Genomic DNA, 17330 nt, shown 5'->3' with positions numbered 1-17330 from the left:
CAAAGTATTGGAGCTTCAGCTTCAGCGTCAGTCCTTCCAATGAACATTCAGGACTGAGTTCCTTTAGGATGGACTGGTTTGATTATTGAGATATAATTGCTCTATAATATTGCGTGGATTTAAGGTGTACGATATGATGCTTCGATACACACGTAAGTAGTGAAGTGATTATTACAGGAAGGTTGGTTAACATATCCGCCGGCTTGTATAGTTCCCATGGTTTGTGCTTGTTTGGGCTGAGAACATTTCAGATCTACTCTCATAGGAGCATTCAGTGTGTAACACGGCTGGTAACTATAGGCACCGTGCTATGCGTTAGATCCTGGAACTTACTCGTCTGATAACTGGAAGCTTGTGTCCTTAGACCAACATCTCTCTGTTCCTCTAACTGCTCCCCTCACCACCCCACCCCAGTTCTTGGCGACCGCGCTATTCTATCTCTGTGCGTTTGGCTTTTCTAGCTTCCATGTGTAAGTGATATCACAGTATTTATCTTTCTCTATTCGACTTACTTCACGTAGTGTAGTGCTCTGAAGGTCCGCCCCGTCGCTGCAGATGGTAGGATGTCCTTCTTGTTTATGGCTGAGTAATGCTCCTGTGTGTGTGGGTGTGTGTGTGGGTGTGTGTCGTGTTTTCTTTATTCACCCGCTGATGGACACTCAGGTTGCCTCTGCGTCTTGGCTTTTGTAAGCAGTGCTGCCGTGAACGTGGGGATGCATGAATCTCTGAGTCCGTGCTTCCGTTCCCTTCAGATAAATGCCCAGAGGTGGCATAGACGAGAGCCCTTTTTCGAGGTGGCTCCTCCTGCGCCCACAGTGGCTGCCCCAGCTTGCATCCCCACCGGCAGCATAGGAGGTTCTCCCTTTTCCTCACGTCCTCACCAACACCCCCGTCTCTTCGCGTTTTGATGATGTAACAGCCACCGTATTGGGTGTGCGGGGATAGCGCGTCGTGGTTTTGACTACGTTTCTCTGATGACGAGTGACGTTATCACGTTGTCACCTACCTCTTGTCCACGTCACGTCTTTAGAAAACTGTCTCTCTTGGTCCTTTGCCTACTTTTAAAATAATTTTTGGTTTGCTGTTGACTTGTATGAGTTCCTTATATATTTCTTGTTAACTCTCTTATCACATATCTGGTTTTTAAATGTTTTCTCCCATTTCGTAGATTGTCTTTTCATTTTATTGATTGCTTCTTTTGTTGTAGAGAGTCTTTTTAGTTTGACATAGTCCATTGATTTTGGCTGCTGTTGCTTGCGCTTCTGGTGTCATTACCAAAAATTTGTTGCAAAGACCAGTGTTAAGGATCTTTCTCCCCTGTGGTTTCTTCTAGGAGTTGTATGGTTTGAGTAAATTGTTTTGAGTTGGCTTTGGTATATGGTGTGAGGTAAGAGTCCAATTTAATTTGGTGGATTTTATTTCTGAAGAAGCCTCTCTTTATCCTAAAGTTATTTCTGTAGGTTTTCTTCAAATACTGCCCTTACAGATGGGGAATTTGTCTTTGTGTGTGATGTGGGGTAGATACCAACACCAGATATTCCATCCTTTCCCCACTGGGTGTGAACGCCACCTTTATCATATACTAAATTCCCACAGACACATAGTTCTGTTTCTGAATTTTATTCTGCTGCATGCATCTCATTGTCTTTTTAATTATTAAAACTTTAAGGTGTGCTCCTCTTTATTTCTTTTCATGAATTTTCTTGGGTATTCTTAAGACTTGTCCTCTTTGGGATGAATTTTAGAATCAACTTGGTAAATTTCATGACGAACTATTTTGGAAGTCTGGGATTCCACTGAAGTTGTAGATCAAGTAAAGGAAAATGGACATCTTTACGGTATTTACTTCTCCTCTAAATACCTAGTGTATATTCTAACACAGTAGATGGTTACAGCTCTGGTGGTTGTTCAGTCGCTGAGTTGTGTCCGACTCTCTGCGACCCCCTGGACTGTAGCATGCCAGACTCCTCTTCCTCCGCTTTCTCCTGGAATTTTCTCAAATTCATGTCCATTGAGTTGGTGATGCTATCTAGCCGTCTCATCCCCTTCTGCCCCCCTTCTCCTTTGGCCTTCAGTCAAGGTCTTTTCCACTGAGTTGGCTCTTACCTATTAGGCGATTTTTTTTCTTCACATGGATTTAGTGTGTTTACTATAGATTTATTTCCAGGTTCCTTTCTTTTTAGTGTGGGACTTTTTTTCTTTTACCTTTTCTATTTAATGGTTACTGGTGTATGGTAAAGCCACTAACTTGTATGTGTTGATTTTTTTCTACCAAATAATAATAATAGTATTCATGTTAGTACTGTGTTAACATTGATTCCTTTGGATTTTCTAGAGAAGTGAAACCATGACATCTGCAGAGAATGACAGTCATGTCTTCTGATATTTCTGCTGCCTCTTTTTTATTTTCTTGCTTTATTGTGTCTGCTAGCATCTCTCAGTGTGAAACAGGAGTGTCAGTAGATACTTTTGTCGTATTTCTGCCTGCAGTGGGGCACCTGTCTAACGTTTCACCACTGGATGTGATGTTTGTTACTTGTTTTGGTAGACACTGATTTTCAAGAATGTTTTGCATTCCTCCTGGTGCCTCAGGTTGGTGTCGAAGCTTATTCCCCCTGCTTTCAGAAGGGAAATTGAAACTCAAAACAGCTCAGTGACTTGAAATGCACGCTAAGCCAGTGACGCAGATGGCTCTGAGTGAGCTCTCTGTTCCCGGAACCTTGCAGGCTGCTGACATGCCTTGCTGCCTGTCTTCCTCTGCCCTGCTGCGTTATGTGAACCGCTCAAAGACATTTAGAGGTCCTCTGGGCTTTGGTGGCTGTGCCGCTGTGGGTCTCCATAACAGAGCAGGGCGCTGAGTCTCAGGGAGGAGAGGTGACTGTAGACGGCGGCCCCGAGGTGTGGACCCAGGTACAAAGTGATTCTCTGAAGCCGTGCTGTCCTCAGCACATACGTAGGCGTCCAAGTTGGGCTTTACCTTTGAATGTCATTTGTTTTCAGACCTGGGAGGCAAAGGGTTGCATTAATTACCTTCCTCATTTCCTGGTTCCATATCATCTTACCAAGACTCTCTCTTGTTTTATTTCCTTATTTATTCCCGTTTATCACCGACTTGATGAACATGAGTTTGAGCAAGCTCCGGGAGTTGGTGATGGACAGGGAGGCCTGGCGTGCTGCGGTCTGTGGGGTTGCAAAGAGTCGGACATGACTGAGCGCCTGAACTGAACTGGTCCCCTCTCCCCGTGGCCAGCTCTCCCTCTCTGTCACCCTGGGCAGCGGTTCTCTTCCGTCTGTCTGGGTTTGTTTTTGCGTTTGTGTGTTCGCGCACAGGGTACATTGGTAATTTTCACGCAGTCTTTCCAGCTCCTGTTCCCGCTCAGCACCCTGTTCCACGCCGCTCCCTGTCTCCGTGTGTATACGTGTCCAGGTGCAGTGTCCTGGAAACACCTCGTGTGCTGTTTCTGACAGCCGTGGGGTCCTCCGTGGAGGACGTCTGCATGTTCTGTTCACGACTCCCACAGTGACGAGCACTCAGGCTGCCTCCCCACCGCTTCCCTAAGCCTCACTGCAGGGAGCGTCTTCCTGCTGGTGGAATGTGGGTCTGGGCGATGACGACTGTCCTGCCATAGACACGGGGAGCAGGGCCGCTGGGCCCGGGACGCTGACGTGTCTAACTGTGTCCCAGGGGCCAGGTCTCCGTCTGGGCTGGCTGCTGCGGTCACCTCTCCTGCCCCCAGGGCACCAGGGTTCCCGCTGGTGCCTGGCATTCATCACTGTTTCCCATTTTTCTGGTTTCACAGATACTCTACTTTGGGGGTTGGTTTCTTCCATGTTTATTTCTAGGAGGTTACTGTATTTCTCAGGAGCAACTCTCTGTCAGCGTAGACGCTCCAAAAACACCTCCTAACCTGTCAACAGTCTGTTGTATCTGTCCACAGAGTTCTTGGTTATTCAGGGAATGTTGCTTCTGAGGTAGGAAAAGGTACCCATGTTGTAACCTGAGGTCTGTGCCTTTAAGACCTCCTCCCAAGCCCCAGCCCCTCCCGGCCTCCCCAGTCACAAGCGTCCTCCCCGAGAACGTTCCTCGATGGTGCTGCTGCCCCTTCTCACGTGTTGGCATCTTATCTGGTCCCTCAGAGGCACAGTCTGGGTTGCAGGTTCTTGGGAGCATTGTGGTTCGTTTGGAGAAACTGCCCGGGGCGGGGCCCAGGGAAGGAGCCAATGATACTCCTGGTTCCACCGGGCTGTCCCTTTGGGGATGGAGTGGCTCCGTGGACCCCGCCCAGCTGGTGGTCGGCTCGCCTCGGCTGGACTTACCCGCCCAGGCAGCTTGCGAGCTGCGGGCGGGTGGCGGCCCGCGTGGCAGCAGGTGGGCGAGGCCCCAGCCCAGCGACGGACAGGGATCTGGTTGGGCGCCGGCAGCCTCCCGTGCCTGCCGGACCTGCAGGCCTGGGCACGGCGGGCCCCTCTGGGTGCTGACTCTGCCCGCGTTGCCGCCCACAGTGTCCACGAAGGACCTGATTGAGACGTGCTGCGCGGCCGGGCAGCAGTGGGCCATCGACAACGACGAGTGCCTGGACATCCCTGAGAGCGGCGCCGAGGATGACGTGTGCAGGTAGGACGGGAGCCGGCTCTGCGGCCCCGTGTCCTCAGCCCCGGACCCCGCACTGCCCCGGGAGCCCGCTGCACCCACATCAGCTTCCCGCAGGCGCCTAGAGGTGGCTGCCCAGCCGCTCTCCAGGTGTGGGGAGCTCCAGACGCCCCGAGAGCCAGCCCACCGTGCAGACTGGCAGCTGACCGGTGAGACGTGGGCAGCTGGGAGCAGGTGACGGGCCCGCCGTCACCCGGGAGCAGCTGGCTGCTTCTCACCAGGTGCTGCTCCTGGGCCCTGCTCAGCCTTGAGCCTTGATCGCTTCTTCTGACGGTTGTTCTCGGCAAAGGAAGCCTTTTACCCACGCCCTCCCTGTGCCAGGCCCAGGGCACGTCCTCTCAGACATTCACCCCCTCTTTATTCCTGGGATGCACCATCTCATCCAGCCTGCTCCTCTTGCTACATAAGGTTCAGAGAGGGCATATGAATCACCCCGAGCCACGCAGCTCATTGGAGACTGACCTGGATTAGATGCCGTGTTTCCTGCTGTCCTCGTGGCTCAGATGGTAGAGAATCTGCCTGCTCATCTGACAAACACACACCCTTTCCTGCTGTCCACCCACCATGCGTCTGCTGGGTGCTGAGTCGCTGAGTCGTGTCCCACTGTGTGCGACCCCATGGACTGCAGTAGCCCACCACGCTTCTCTATCCATGGGATTCTCTGGGCAAGAATACTGGAGTGGGTTGCCATGCCCTCCTCCAGGGGATCTCCCCGACCCAGAGATTGAACCTGAGTCTCTTACCTCTCTTGCATTGGCAGGCGGGTTCTTTAACCACTGAGCCACCTAGAAAACCCTCTGTTAGAAACATTCAAATTCTAGCCTTGTCCCTTTGTTTTTGGGCTGCCTAGGAGTTAGGGCATGCAGTATTCATGAGTCTTGAACCTAGCGGTCTAGTGCTTGCTTGCATTCCTCCTGTGATGGGGACCTCACTGCTTCATAGGCAGCCGTTTCTGTCACCGGATGGCCCTTGCTGGGACATGGCCTTCCTCAAGCAAGGCCGAAGCCTGCTTTTTCATCCCCCCTGTCTTGGCTGCTGGTCCATCGGCTCTCTCAGCCTTACAGTTACTGGAGGCAGGACCAGGGACCCTGACCCCCGCCCCTGGTCAGGGACACCGAGCCCGGAGCCCGGGGCCCAGGCCCGAGTCACCCTGGTCAAGCTGAGAACAGAGCTCGTGTCGCTGGGCGGGGATGTGCCGTGCGGCTGCTGCCTGGCGCCCACAGGGCACCTCGGCGGGGCTTCCCTTCCCTGAGCCGAGCGTCCCCTGGTGGGAAGCGGGGTCCCTGGCGGGCGGGGTGCTCGGTGGGGCTGAGGTGCGGCTCTGTTGCAGGACGGCCCAGAAGCATTGCTGCGTGTCCTACTTGAAGGAGAAGAGCTGCATGGCCGGCGTGTTGGGCGCCAAGGAGGGCGAGGCCTGCGGGGACGAGGACAACGACACGTGCGGCGTCTCCTTGTACAAGGCAAGCTGCCCCGGGGCTCGCGGCCTGAGCCCGCAGGTCCTCGAGGGCGGAGGGAGTGGGCAGGCCGTGGGCCCCACTCCTGGGGGCGGCGTGGGGGGCGCCCTGCACCTACACAGGAAACATCGCCAGTTACCGATGGACCCATTCATTCGGGAACATTGATGGAACTCCAGTGTGTGTTGGGCCCTGTGTCACGCGTTAACAGCACAGAAATGGACAACACAAAATTCTCCCTGCCCTCACAGGGCTTTCTGTTCTTTTTTGGTCTGTTTGTACCTGCTATCAGCCAATGGCTCTGCTGGCTAGATCTAGGATGGCTGTCGCTGGGACAGTGTTTCTCTGCTCCATGTGGTCCCAGCATCCAGCAGGCTACCTTGGGCTTGTTCAGGTAGTGGCTGGGCAGGTCTCCAACACACGGAATACAGGTGTGCAAGGTCTTTTGCAGCCAGGGCTCAGAAGGGCACTCTGTCACTTCTGTCTCCTCTTGTTGACTGAAGCAAGTCATGAGACACAAGCAAGAGACTGGGAAATGAACCCTCTCTTTCATCAGGAGAATCTGCACTATCACACTGCAAAGACAGAGGACACAGTGAAGAGTGAACAACTGGGGCTGTTACTGCAATCAGTCTGCCACAGTAGTTTAAACAAATTAAAGGCTTTGATTTTGGAGGCAGGCAGTCTGGCACAGTGAATCTAGAAATATCTTTGAGCACCCAAGCTTCTGTATTTCTGCTTGATCCTTTTTAGCTTGTAGTTTCCATCTTTAAGGTCACCTCATGACACAAGATAGCTGCTAGAGCTCCAGCCATCACATCTGTTCCAGAAAGGAGGAAGTAGGAATGCAAAAAGATGTATTTTCAAGTTGAGTTAACCCCAGTTAAAAGCTCTCCTGAAAACTTCACCCAGAGACTGCTGTCTCTAACTTCAAGGGACCATGGGAAGTGCTGTCTTTTAGGAGCCAGAATAGAATTGGAGTCTGCTGGTAAATATAGAGACAGTTAATGGGTGTGACCAGGGGTTAACTTGTAGTTCTTTTCATAAGAAGTCATTTATGAATTATTACAAAGCACTTGCACTAGCTGAGCCAGACGCAGGACCTGGGGACAGGTGGCACTTCTGTCCCTGGAGAACACGTCCTGGGCAGAAGAAACAAGAGGAGGGGGAGTTTGCTCCCGTTTATCAGCCCCTCCTGTGAGCCTGGGGGCCCGGCGTGAGTCCCGCGGGCTCTCAGGCCATGGGAAGGCCTGCAGGCTGGGCCCTGAGCGTGCGTCTCTCTCCAGCAATGCTGTGACTGCTGCCGCCTGGGGCTCCGCGTGCGGGCCGAGGGCCAGTCGTGCGAGTCCAACCCCAACCTCGGCTACCCGTGCAACCACGTCATGCTTTCCTGCTGCGAGGGCGAAGACCCCCTCATTGTGCCCGAGGTCCGCCGGCCTCCAGAGCCTGAGGCTGTGCCACGGAGAGGTGGGTGCTGCTCCCCAAGCCAGGCATGGGGGCCGGTGGGCGATGGGCGAGAGCTGCTGGGGCTTCTCGACAAGGCTGGTGTCCTCTGGCCTTCTGTGGGGACCTCGGTCACCTTCCCAAGGTCTGCCCTGGACAGAGTTCTTCTGTGGCTTCCCATGATAGACTCCTATTATTTTCAAGATGGTGGTCTCATTCACTTTGCTATTTAGCCATCCATTTTGCACAACTGCGTACCATCCATCTCCCTCCCCTCTCCATCCACCCACCCTCCAATTTGCTTTTTCACCTACACGTCCATACTTCTTCTTCCCCATCCACCCATCCGTTTCACCTAGCCCCCGCCAATCCTCTGGTCCATCTTTCTACCACTCATTCCCTCATCCTTTCATCCACCCACCCCTCCATCCATCCACCAAGACAAACACTCACCTCTCCATCAACCTGTTCATCTACCTGCTCATCCACTTACCCATCCACCCACCCATCTACCTACCCCTCCATCCATCCACCCAACCCTCCATCCACCCACCCGTCCATCCATTCATCCATCTACCCACCCACCCCTCCATCCATCCATCCATCCCCCCATTCATCCATCCACCCACCCCTTCATCCATCCATCCACCCACCCACGCACCCCTCCATCCACCCACCCCTCCATCCACCCACCCCTCCATCCATCCATCCATCCATCCATTCATTCATCTATCCATCCATCCATCCACCATCCATCCACCCACCCCTCCATCCACTCCTCCATCCATCCACCCACCCCTCCATCCATCTACCCACCCCTCCATTCATCCATCCATCCATCCATCCACCCATTCATTCATCTATCCATCCATCCACCCACCCCTCCATCCTACATCATGCTGTCTAGCTGAGCACATGGAAGGTTCTGGGGAGGACCTGATGAGATTTCCTGAGGGCCTGTGGTGTGGTCTCTGCCTCTCGCTGGGGCCGGCCTGGCTCTCATTAGGGGCATGGACCCCCCGCCCCAGTTTCAGAGGCGGAGTTGGCGAGCCGGGAGGCCCTGTCGCTGGGCGCGGAGACGGAGCTGCCCAACAGCCTGCCGGGCGACGACCAGGACGAGTGCCTGCTGCTCCCCGGGGAGCTGTGCCAGCACCTGTGCATCAACACCGTGGGCTCCTACCGCTGCGCCTGCTTCCCTGGCTTCTTGCTGCAGGATGACGGCCGCACCTGCCGCCCAGGTGAGGGCCCGGGCGGTGGGGGCAGGGCGTGGGGCTCCTGGGATGGGGGTTGTAGTCCCGCCCCTCCCGCCAGGCACAGGTGGGAACCCACAGTTGCCAGGGTTCCCGAGCGATCAGTTTGTGAGCCCAGGCAGACGGCTCCTTCCTGGAGCTCCATCTACAGCTCCATCCATCCCGCTCTGGATTCAAGCTCAGGGCCAGGACCCCGGCCACAGAGGAGGCCCGCATGTCCCCAAACTGTGTCCCCAGCACAGGGCCCGCAGAGGTCAGGTCCCAGCACCCGGTCCAGGAGGACTTTTCTCCCTGCCAGCTTCCAGGGTAGAGTCATCTGAGTCTGGAGACCCTTTCCCCTCCCTGCCCCCGACTCTGATCAGCTGTGAGATGGATCTTTCTTGCCTGAGATGTGTTCCTCTCTGAGCTTCCGTTTCCTCTGCCTTGGGATGGGCAGGGGGTGTGTATGAAACGACCCCACCCCCACTCGAATGCCCCGAGTGACCTCTGTAAGGACCTGAGGTTGACTGCAGACTTGAGATCCCCTCGCGTGTCTGCTCTGCCCGTGACAGATGGCAGCGCCTCCAAGCCGGAGGCCGCCGAGGAGTCTGCACAGAGGCCCGAGTCCCCCCAGGCAGCCCCCAACACCATTGCGCTGCCCGTGCCGCAGCCCAACACCTGCGAAGGTAAACCCGGCCACGGGCGGGCGGGGAGCCCTCCGGGGCTGGGCGTGAGCAAGGTGGCCCTGCCCCGGGCTGCTTCTGCTTGGGGGGTTGGCTGACCTCGCTGTCTGTGCTCTGAGAGGTGAGGTGAGGGACACGGCCTGGGATGAGCACGTGTGGCCTCCGGACGGCCCGTCAGCTGCCTTCAGCCTCAGTTTCTGTAAAACCAAGAGCGTAGAATCCCCACTTGCCCGGGCACCCTGCGGCCTGCGTTCCGCGACGCGCGGGGAGCTCTCTGCATCCTCCCCTCCTCCCTCCCTGTCTCCTTCCCCCTGGCATCCCCTGGTGCTTGAGGGAGGGGTGGGGAGAGGTGGCAGAGCCCAGACACCAGCAGGGTGTGAGCAGGCGGGGGAGACCTCGTGGAAAGGGTCAGGAGCGGGGTTCCCTGGCTCCTGGCCCCTCCACGTGTAGGCTGGAGCCGGGGGTGATGAGCTGAGTGGTCTCTGACTTCCGTGTGGTTTCCTGGCAGACGGTAAGGCGTCTGCCTGCAGCGCAGGAGACCCAGGCTCAATCCCTGGGTCGGGAAGATCCCCTGGAGGAGGGCATGGCCACCCACTCCAGTAGTCTTGCCTGGAGAATCCCATGGACAGAGGAGCCTGGCAGGGCTGCAGCCCGCGGGGTCGCGAAGCGTCAGACACGCCTGAGCGACTGACGCGTCCCTCTCCTGGCAGACCACGGGCCCTGCCAGCAGCTCTGCAGGGTGATCGGGGACGCTGCTGTGTGCTCCTGCCTGCCCGGCTACGCCATCATGGCGGACGGAGTGTCCTGCGAAGGTGAGTCCCCGCCGCGCACCCGCACACCTGAGCGGCCCCAGCCGGGGGAGGTGGTCCAGGGCCGAGCCCTGCCGTGCCGAGAGCGGAGAGCAGGCGCGGCTGCCGCGACCGCCGGCGGCACGGGGAGCGGCCGAGAGCGCTGCCACCCCGCGGGCCGGCTGTGCGTGCAGCCCCGGTGGGCACGCGGGGTGACTGCAGCCCCCCTGCTCCCGGGAGCGCGCCTTCTCAAACTTCACCGTGCAGCCGGTCCCCTGGGGGCCTGGGACCACGCCGATCCTGAGAATGCCACCTGGCCCCAGAGATCCGACCCAGTAGGTCTGGGGAGGGGCCCGAGGCCCCCTGGACCCACCTCCGACTGGCTGTGTCCTTGAGGGCCACCCCGCATGAGTGGCCTGTCTTGGCTTGTGACTGCCTTGCCCCTGTAATGGTGAGCACTCCGGACTCTGAATCCAGCAATCCGAGTCTGTATCTCGGTGGGACCTTTCTTTTAGCGCTGCTGGTGGCTCAGACGGTAAAGAATCTGCCTGCAACGCAAGAGACCTGGGTTCGAGTCCTGGGTTGGGAAGATCCCCTGGAGGAGGGCATGGCAACCCACTCCAGTATTCTTGCCTGGAGAATCCCCATGGACAGAGGAGCCTGGCAGGCTACAGTCCATGGGGTCGCAAAGAGTTGGACGCGGCTGAGTGGCTAACACGTCTCCTCTTGCTCACAGCCCCTTTTCCAGTCATGGGTGAAGCCAGGACAGCGGGCAGTGCCTCCCACTGGCCGCTGTGGGGAGCAAGGCCGGGGCGGGGGCAGCCGCAGCTGCTGGGCCTGCTCTCAGAAATCACAGAGGCGTATGGGTGTCGGTGACGCTGCCTTCATATGGGGCTGGAAAGGGTCTGAAAGCGCGTCCCTTTCTCACCTGTGAACCTGCTCAGTCTGGGTCTGGCACCGAGGCGAGGGGTCTGCCCTGTGGGCTGGGCCCTCCCTCTGTGAGACGGGGTCATCAGGGCATGGTTCCCACAGTGAGCATTCCCTGGAGCCCCTCCGTGTCTGGAGGTGGCGCGGGCACAGTGCGAGCCGATGGTGTCGGAGGTGCTTTAGTTCACGTTCAGGAGACGCTGGCGGGGGTCCTGGGGGGTTATGTCTGTCTGGGAAAGACCCCCATCCCTGTCAACAGCCAAAACCTGCCTCCAGTTGCTTGCCCGAGACCGTTCTGTTGTGGGCGGAAACCATCCACATGCCCAGAAGGGGCAGGAGACTTGCCCAGGGTGCCCAGACGGCGGTGCCTGGCAAGCCTTTCCCTCAGATGGTGGGGGCCGAGCTGGCTCTGCTCCCCGTCTCCCGGGACCTGTGTCTCTCCTGGGCCCGTGTCCCTACCCCTCCAGGCCCCCGCTTCTCTCTGCAGGGCCCCCAGTGGTGAAGGCTGTGGTGTCCAGGTCAGGGGGTGCATGCAGAGCATGTTCCGTGGGTGCAGCCTGCCCTGGAGGGGAGTCCTGCTGGGCTCCACCCAGTTTAAAATCATCCACCAAGTGACCAACAGTGAAAGCTCGAGAATTGTTTTTAAGTGTCCAAATTTCAGGTTTTTCTCGGGTCTGTGTAATATCCGTCTTTATGATATCAGAGCCCACAGCCCCGATTCCCCTTTGGACAGAGCAGGCAGTGCTCTGCAGTGCCCACGGAGACCCCTCGGCCCCTGCTCCTGTGGGTGTCCCCAGCCTGGCCCCCTAAGCCTCAAGTTTGCAGCCCCCAGCATCTGTGACTGCCCTGGCTGCCCGTGGAGGTGGAGTGTCTCCGGAGCATGGGTGGGGGACAGCCTCTGGTCCCGCCCACTGTGTGACCCCAGACAGGCTGTCTGCCGTCTCTGAGCTTCAGCTGGCCACCTGTCCTTACCAGGGCTCCTGCTCCCTCATCCTTCGACCACACAAACTCAGACTTGGGCCCAAAGCCCAGAGGGACCGCTGATGGACGGGCTGAGAGGCCCCGGGCCCCATCTGTCACCGGAGGCCACACCTGTCTAACGGCCCTTCTGTTTCTCCTCCCGCGACTTATCACTAGACCAAGACGAGTGCCTGCTGGGCGCTCACGATTGTAACCGGCGACAGTTCTGTGTGAACACCCTGGGATCCTTCTACTGTGTCAACCACACAGTGCTCTGTGCCGAGGGCTTTATCCTCAACGCACACAGGAAGTGCGTGGGTAAGCCGGAGCCCCGCCCGCCGCCACGGCCCCCCGCTCTGCTCCACGCCGCGCGCGCCATGCCCGCAGCCACATGCTAAAGGGCCCGACCTTTGCATGTGAGCTCTCAGCACGACCCCCACGCTCCGTGTCCTGTCCTGCTTCTCCACTGACCCCCTGGGAAGCTGCTCTCCCCAGGGATGGGCCTGAGTCAGAACTGGAGCCGGGATGTGACCGGGCGGCTCCCTGAAGAGAGAGGGATTGAGACGCGTGGGCAGCAGGACAGGATGTGTGGGGTCTGGGGCAGGGAGGCCGGGGTTCAGAGCAGGACCGCCTGGAATCTCTGGGGTCTCGAGCTTCCTCTCGAGCCTCTTTCATCATCTGTGAGAAGGGGGTGCTCAGGGCACTGCTCCCTCTTTGGCGATTATGTGACATGTGCGTGACATAGCCAGAACACAGGGCACAGTGAGCATGTGACCTCAGCTGCTGAGATTGCACTCCGATGCGGCCAAAGTCCCTTCCGAGGCAAATGGATGGAGCTGGGGTCCGGATGGTCCGGATCTGGATACCCCAGCTGGGTGTTCATTTGCTATGTGACCCTGAGCCGTGGAGCCCTCCTGTCTGGGCAGCTGGTCTCCCATGGCTGGTGGAGGGGGGGATCTGAGGTTTTCTCGCAGGAAACACCATGGACCTGACTAGAGAGGGACCCAGGGCAGCGGGGCACGGGGCAGACTGGGAGATGCTATGGCGGGGGCACAGGCTGAGGGGGAGGCCGTTCCAGCCGGCAGCGTGTGGACACCCTCCCTGGAGAAGGCGGCATGGGCACGGGTCGCCAGGGACGGCAGGGACGCAGGAGATGAGAAGGGCATGCAGGGCGGAAGAGCAGCTGCAGGAAGCACGTGGAGGTGGGAACGGCTTGCGCCCAGACCCCCCAGCCCCCGTCGTCTCTGTGCTTGGGGACCATGCCCAGCCTGGGCATGTCCGCTGTCTCACCCGCTGCCACTGGGCAGCCGCGTGGCCACTGCAGACATGTTTGCCCCCGGCCCCGGCCGCGGGCACAACATGAGCCCTGCGGAGCCTGCTTGTGTGTGTCTGGGAGGATGGTCCACGGGGCCTGCGAGCACCCTCCCAGGATGCGGTGTGCAGGTTTTCCTGGCGGCCTGGAGAGACGACTTTGTCCTCAAAGGGGTTGCCGGGCAGCTGGAAAATGGGTTTTGGGGTTAAGAGCAGAGGTGCCTCCATTCAGCAAGGTTTATGGTCGTTCCCTCAGTCTTCCCCTCCTTGTGATCCTGCCTGGACCCCAGCCTCCTCTTCATCCTTGTTCCACGCACGTGTTCATCTCGTCTGTGAACACTCATCCTTTGCATCACTTGTCTGTCCACAAACGTGTTTTCTGTGGTGCATTTGTAAGCTCCAGGCGTGTTCTGTTAAGCTCGGCTGGTGAGATGGGAGATGGGTGCCCGGGTGAAGAGTGTAGACTCTGCGGCCAGACCGCCTGAGTTCAAGCCCTGGCTCTGGCATTTTCTATTTGTAGGACCCAAGGCCAGTCGTTTAATCTCTCTGAGACTCAAGTTTCTTCACCTGTGAAGAGAGAAATAGCATCCACCTCCAAGGGTCATTGTGCTGGTTAGATGAGTCCATGTAAAGAGTTTGCTAGAGTTTGATGTCATAGTCATGACTCAACAAATGTGTTATACTGAGGCAGCCTGCGTAGGTAGTGAGCTCCCCGTCACTGGAGGTATGTAAGCCAAAGTGGGACAGGACTGAGGGGTGCCAAGTCCAGAGGACTTCTGACAGGCTGGTGACCTCTGTGGGGGAACCCGCTGTGCTTTTCTGTTGGCCTGTTGGGCCCTGTCCTTTGAGGACTGTCGTGGGCCTTGGGGAAGAATGTTCCAGGTGGGCCGGGCTTTGGGAAGATGGGAGCCCCGGCTCTGTGGCCCACTGTGCGGGGTGAGGAAAGGGCTGGGCACTCTGGGCTCTGTTCTTGCTGTTGCCACGGGCAGGCTGCGAGACTTTGGTCCAGTCCCATCCCCTCTGTGAGACCTGGTTCCCTAGCTGGGAAGGAGTGTTCAGGGTCATGGAAGGGCTTTCCTCTAAGCCAGCGGTCTGCACCCTTTTTGGCACCAGGGACAGGTTTTCCGTGGGGAGGAGGGGGATGGCTCAGGCAGGAACTCGAGCGATGGGGAACGGTGCCCGATGGGGAACGGAGCAGTGCCTGCTTGCCCACGGCGCACCTTCTGTACGGCCCGGTTTCCGACAGCCCGCAGACCGGTGGGGTTGGGGGCCCCTGCTCTCAATCACCGGATCCCTAGTGAGCCCTGCAGTCAGCGGTGTCTGCTGTCATTCCTCAACATGCTTCCTCCCAGGCTCCGGAGCAGGGTGGGGATTGGGGGGCCTCCTGACCCATGACATTTCTGGGGTCCTGAGAAAGTGTCAATCCAGCCTGTAAATCAGAAGTCTCTGTCTCGCCAAGCCAAGCCTTTCTTGGAAACTTTGGGTCCAGAACCCCTTTTTCTTCTCCCTCATCCCCACCCAACCAGGCTTGGCTCGGCTTATACACCAGTTGGCTCACCTGGGAGTTTGGAAGCATTTCTTTTCCAGTGGCTCAGAAAATAAAGAATCTACCTGCAATGTGGGAGACCTGGGTTCGATCCCTGGGTTGGGGAGATCCCCTGGAGAAGGGAAAGGCTACCCATTCCAGTGTTCTTGCCTGGACAATCCCGTGGACAGAGGAGCCTGGCGGGCTGCAGCCCGTGGGGTCTCAGAGTCAGACATGGTGGAGTGACTAACACACTTGCCCCACAGCCCGGTACCCCTCCTCTCCACCTTGCCCCTGTCCTGCTTGTGGGATCAGCTCTGACCTCAGTGTCCCCCAGAGCGACCCTAACATTCCTGCCCCCGAGCAGGTGGTGCTCCCGAGACCGTGCCACCTTCCTCCTGGTGTCTCCACCCACAGCTTGGGGGCCGAGGCTGTGGCCCCCACACGGCTAGGCCACCTGGGCTTAGCACAGAAGAGGTGCTCGTTGAGGTGTGTCCGGGGAATGAATCAATCAGCAAGGTCTACTGCGCCTCCGCGGCCGGGTGGGGTGGGCACGCGGTGCCTTCCACACGTACTTAGCACCCGCCTGCGGGACGTCTGCGTTGATCACCGCTCTGGGTCCCCTCTGCCCTCCCCCGGGCTGCTTCCCTGTCCTTTCCTGGCATCTCCCCACCACCTGCTCCTCCCAGGAGTCGGTCCTTGGCCTCTGCTGCCTGTCCTGTGCCCCAGGTCACCTCAGCACCCACCACTCCCAAGTTCTCGGCTTCACTGAGACCCCTTCTGTGAACTCCGAGGCAGGACCCCGACTGGCCCTTGACCCTCAAACTCAATGTCACCTCCAGCGCTCCCAGCCTTCCCCTGTGAGCCTGCTCCCCTCAACGGCCCCATCCTCACCTGCCCAGCTGCTTGGCCAGGAAGCTTTGGCAAGACCTCTTGGCTTCTTTTTTCCTCTCTCCGTCATTTCATCCGTCATAGATCTGTCCACTTGACCTTCACACAGTTTTTGGAACCTGACTGTGTGTCCTCCCCTCCATGGATGGCAGCCTCAGCCCCTTCATCTCCTATTCTGTGAGCCCCTCATCCCTGGAGTGCTCACACTCAGCCAGGGGCCCCTGTTACAGACAAGTCAGTCCGCTCCTCTCCTCTGCTGGAACCCGTGATGGCTCCCGCCTCCCCCCGCGTCTCCTGATCCTCTCGTCTCCCCACACTGCACCATCTGGACCCTACCCTGAGCCTGCCCCCTCTGCCTGGGATGTGTGTTTGGCTTGTCCTGGCGTCTCCTCAGATGATTGCTGAAGTGCCCTCTGCCCCAATGACCCTTCGTGCCCCCCATCCCCACACTCCTGGGCTCCTCCACCCCACTGTTTCTTCCGTGAGACTCCAGACCACCCTCCCTCTTACGTGTATCTGTTGGGCTTCCTCTGAATGTCCCCCATGGCAGGGCTCCTGTCTGTCTTGTTCACCAGGTACCCTGGGGCCAAGCACAGTGCTGCTGGCGCCAGGCACGTGCTCCATAAATCTTTGTTGAATGGGTGGTGGCACAGAGCCTGCTGCTCTCTGGAGGGCAGGGCTGGTCGGTTGGCGCTGTCCCCAGGACCACCCCGCAGCCCCTGACGGCCTGGCCCTCCCTCCCCGCAGACATCAACGAGTGCGTGACAGACCTGCACACGTGCAGCCGCCGCGAGCACTGCGTGAACACGGTGGGCTCCTTCCACTGCTACAAGGCGCTGACCTGCGAGCCGGGCTACAGGCTCCAGGATGGCGAGTGCACAGGTGAGGAAGGCTGGCTGCAGGCCCCGCCCCTCGCCCTGCTCCGCCCCGCCCACCCCTCCGCCCTGTTAAGCCCCGCCCCTTACCCTGCTCCACCCCGCCCCTTTATCGTGGCCCCACCCCGCCCACCCCTCGCCCTGTTAAGCCCCGCCCCCTTACCCTGCTCCGCCCCGCCCCCTGGGCCGCCCAGAGCTTGCTCCCTCTGGAAAGTTCCAAGCTCCAGGGTTTCTGGCCAGTTAAGAGACCCCCACAGATGATGGTGTTTGGGGGCAGAGGTGGCCTCCAAACTGGTGGCGGGGGGGAAGGGGCGAGGTAAACGTGTCAGGGTCACGTTACTCTCCTCCATGCCTCCGTTCCCACAGAAGGGTCATTTCTGTCCTTTTTAACCAGAAGATTCTAATCTCAGAAGAGAGAGAAGTTCCACTGAGCCATTTCAACAGCTGCTTCGTTTATGGGCCTGGCAGGGTTCTGGGTGGTGGAGGTGCCGTGGGGATGTGTTTCCGTGTCTGGTCTCTTGACGAGGGAGGCGGGGGCTCACAGGCACACCGGGATGGCAGGGCTAAGGCTGGGTTTTGCTTTGGGTGGGGGT

General features: G+C 58.2%; 1 protein-coding gene across 2 annotated transcripts in view; it reads left to right on the top strand.

The window, feature by feature from the left end:
- The window catches only part of FBLN2 (fibulin 2), a 65655-nt gene that overhangs the window by 39093 nt on the left and 9232 nt on the right, over positions 1-17330 (top strand). Inside the window, exons 3-10 of one of the 2 annotated variants that reach the window (XM_043886159.1) lie at positions 4504-4615; positions 5982-6111; positions 7392-7572; positions 8577-8786; positions 9350-9463; positions 10171-10272; positions 12313-12453; positions 16610-16744. In XM_043886159.1, the coding sequence (XP_043742094.1) occupies positions 4504-4615; positions 5982-6111; positions 7392-7572; positions 8577-8786; positions 9350-9463; positions 10171-10272; positions 12313-12453; positions 16610-16744 (1125 nt within the window). The remainder of the gene's footprint in view (positions 1-4503; positions 4616-5981; positions 6112-7391; positions 7573-8576; positions 8787-9349; positions 9464-10170; positions 10273-12312; positions 12454-16609; positions 16745-17330) is intronic. The other variant, XM_043886160.1, reaches the window with a different exon arrangement.

Source organism: Cervus elaphus, chromosome 24 (assembly GCF_910594005.1).
Source record: "Cervus elaphus chromosome 24, mCerEla1.1, whole genome shotgun sequence".
Taxonomy (NCBI): domain Eukaryota; kingdom Metazoa; phylum Chordata; class Mammalia; order Artiodactyla; family Cervidae; genus Cervus; species Cervus elaphus.
The sequence above is the reverse complement of the archived record's forward strand: the minus strand, read 5'-3'. Positions and strand labels throughout refer to the sequence as shown.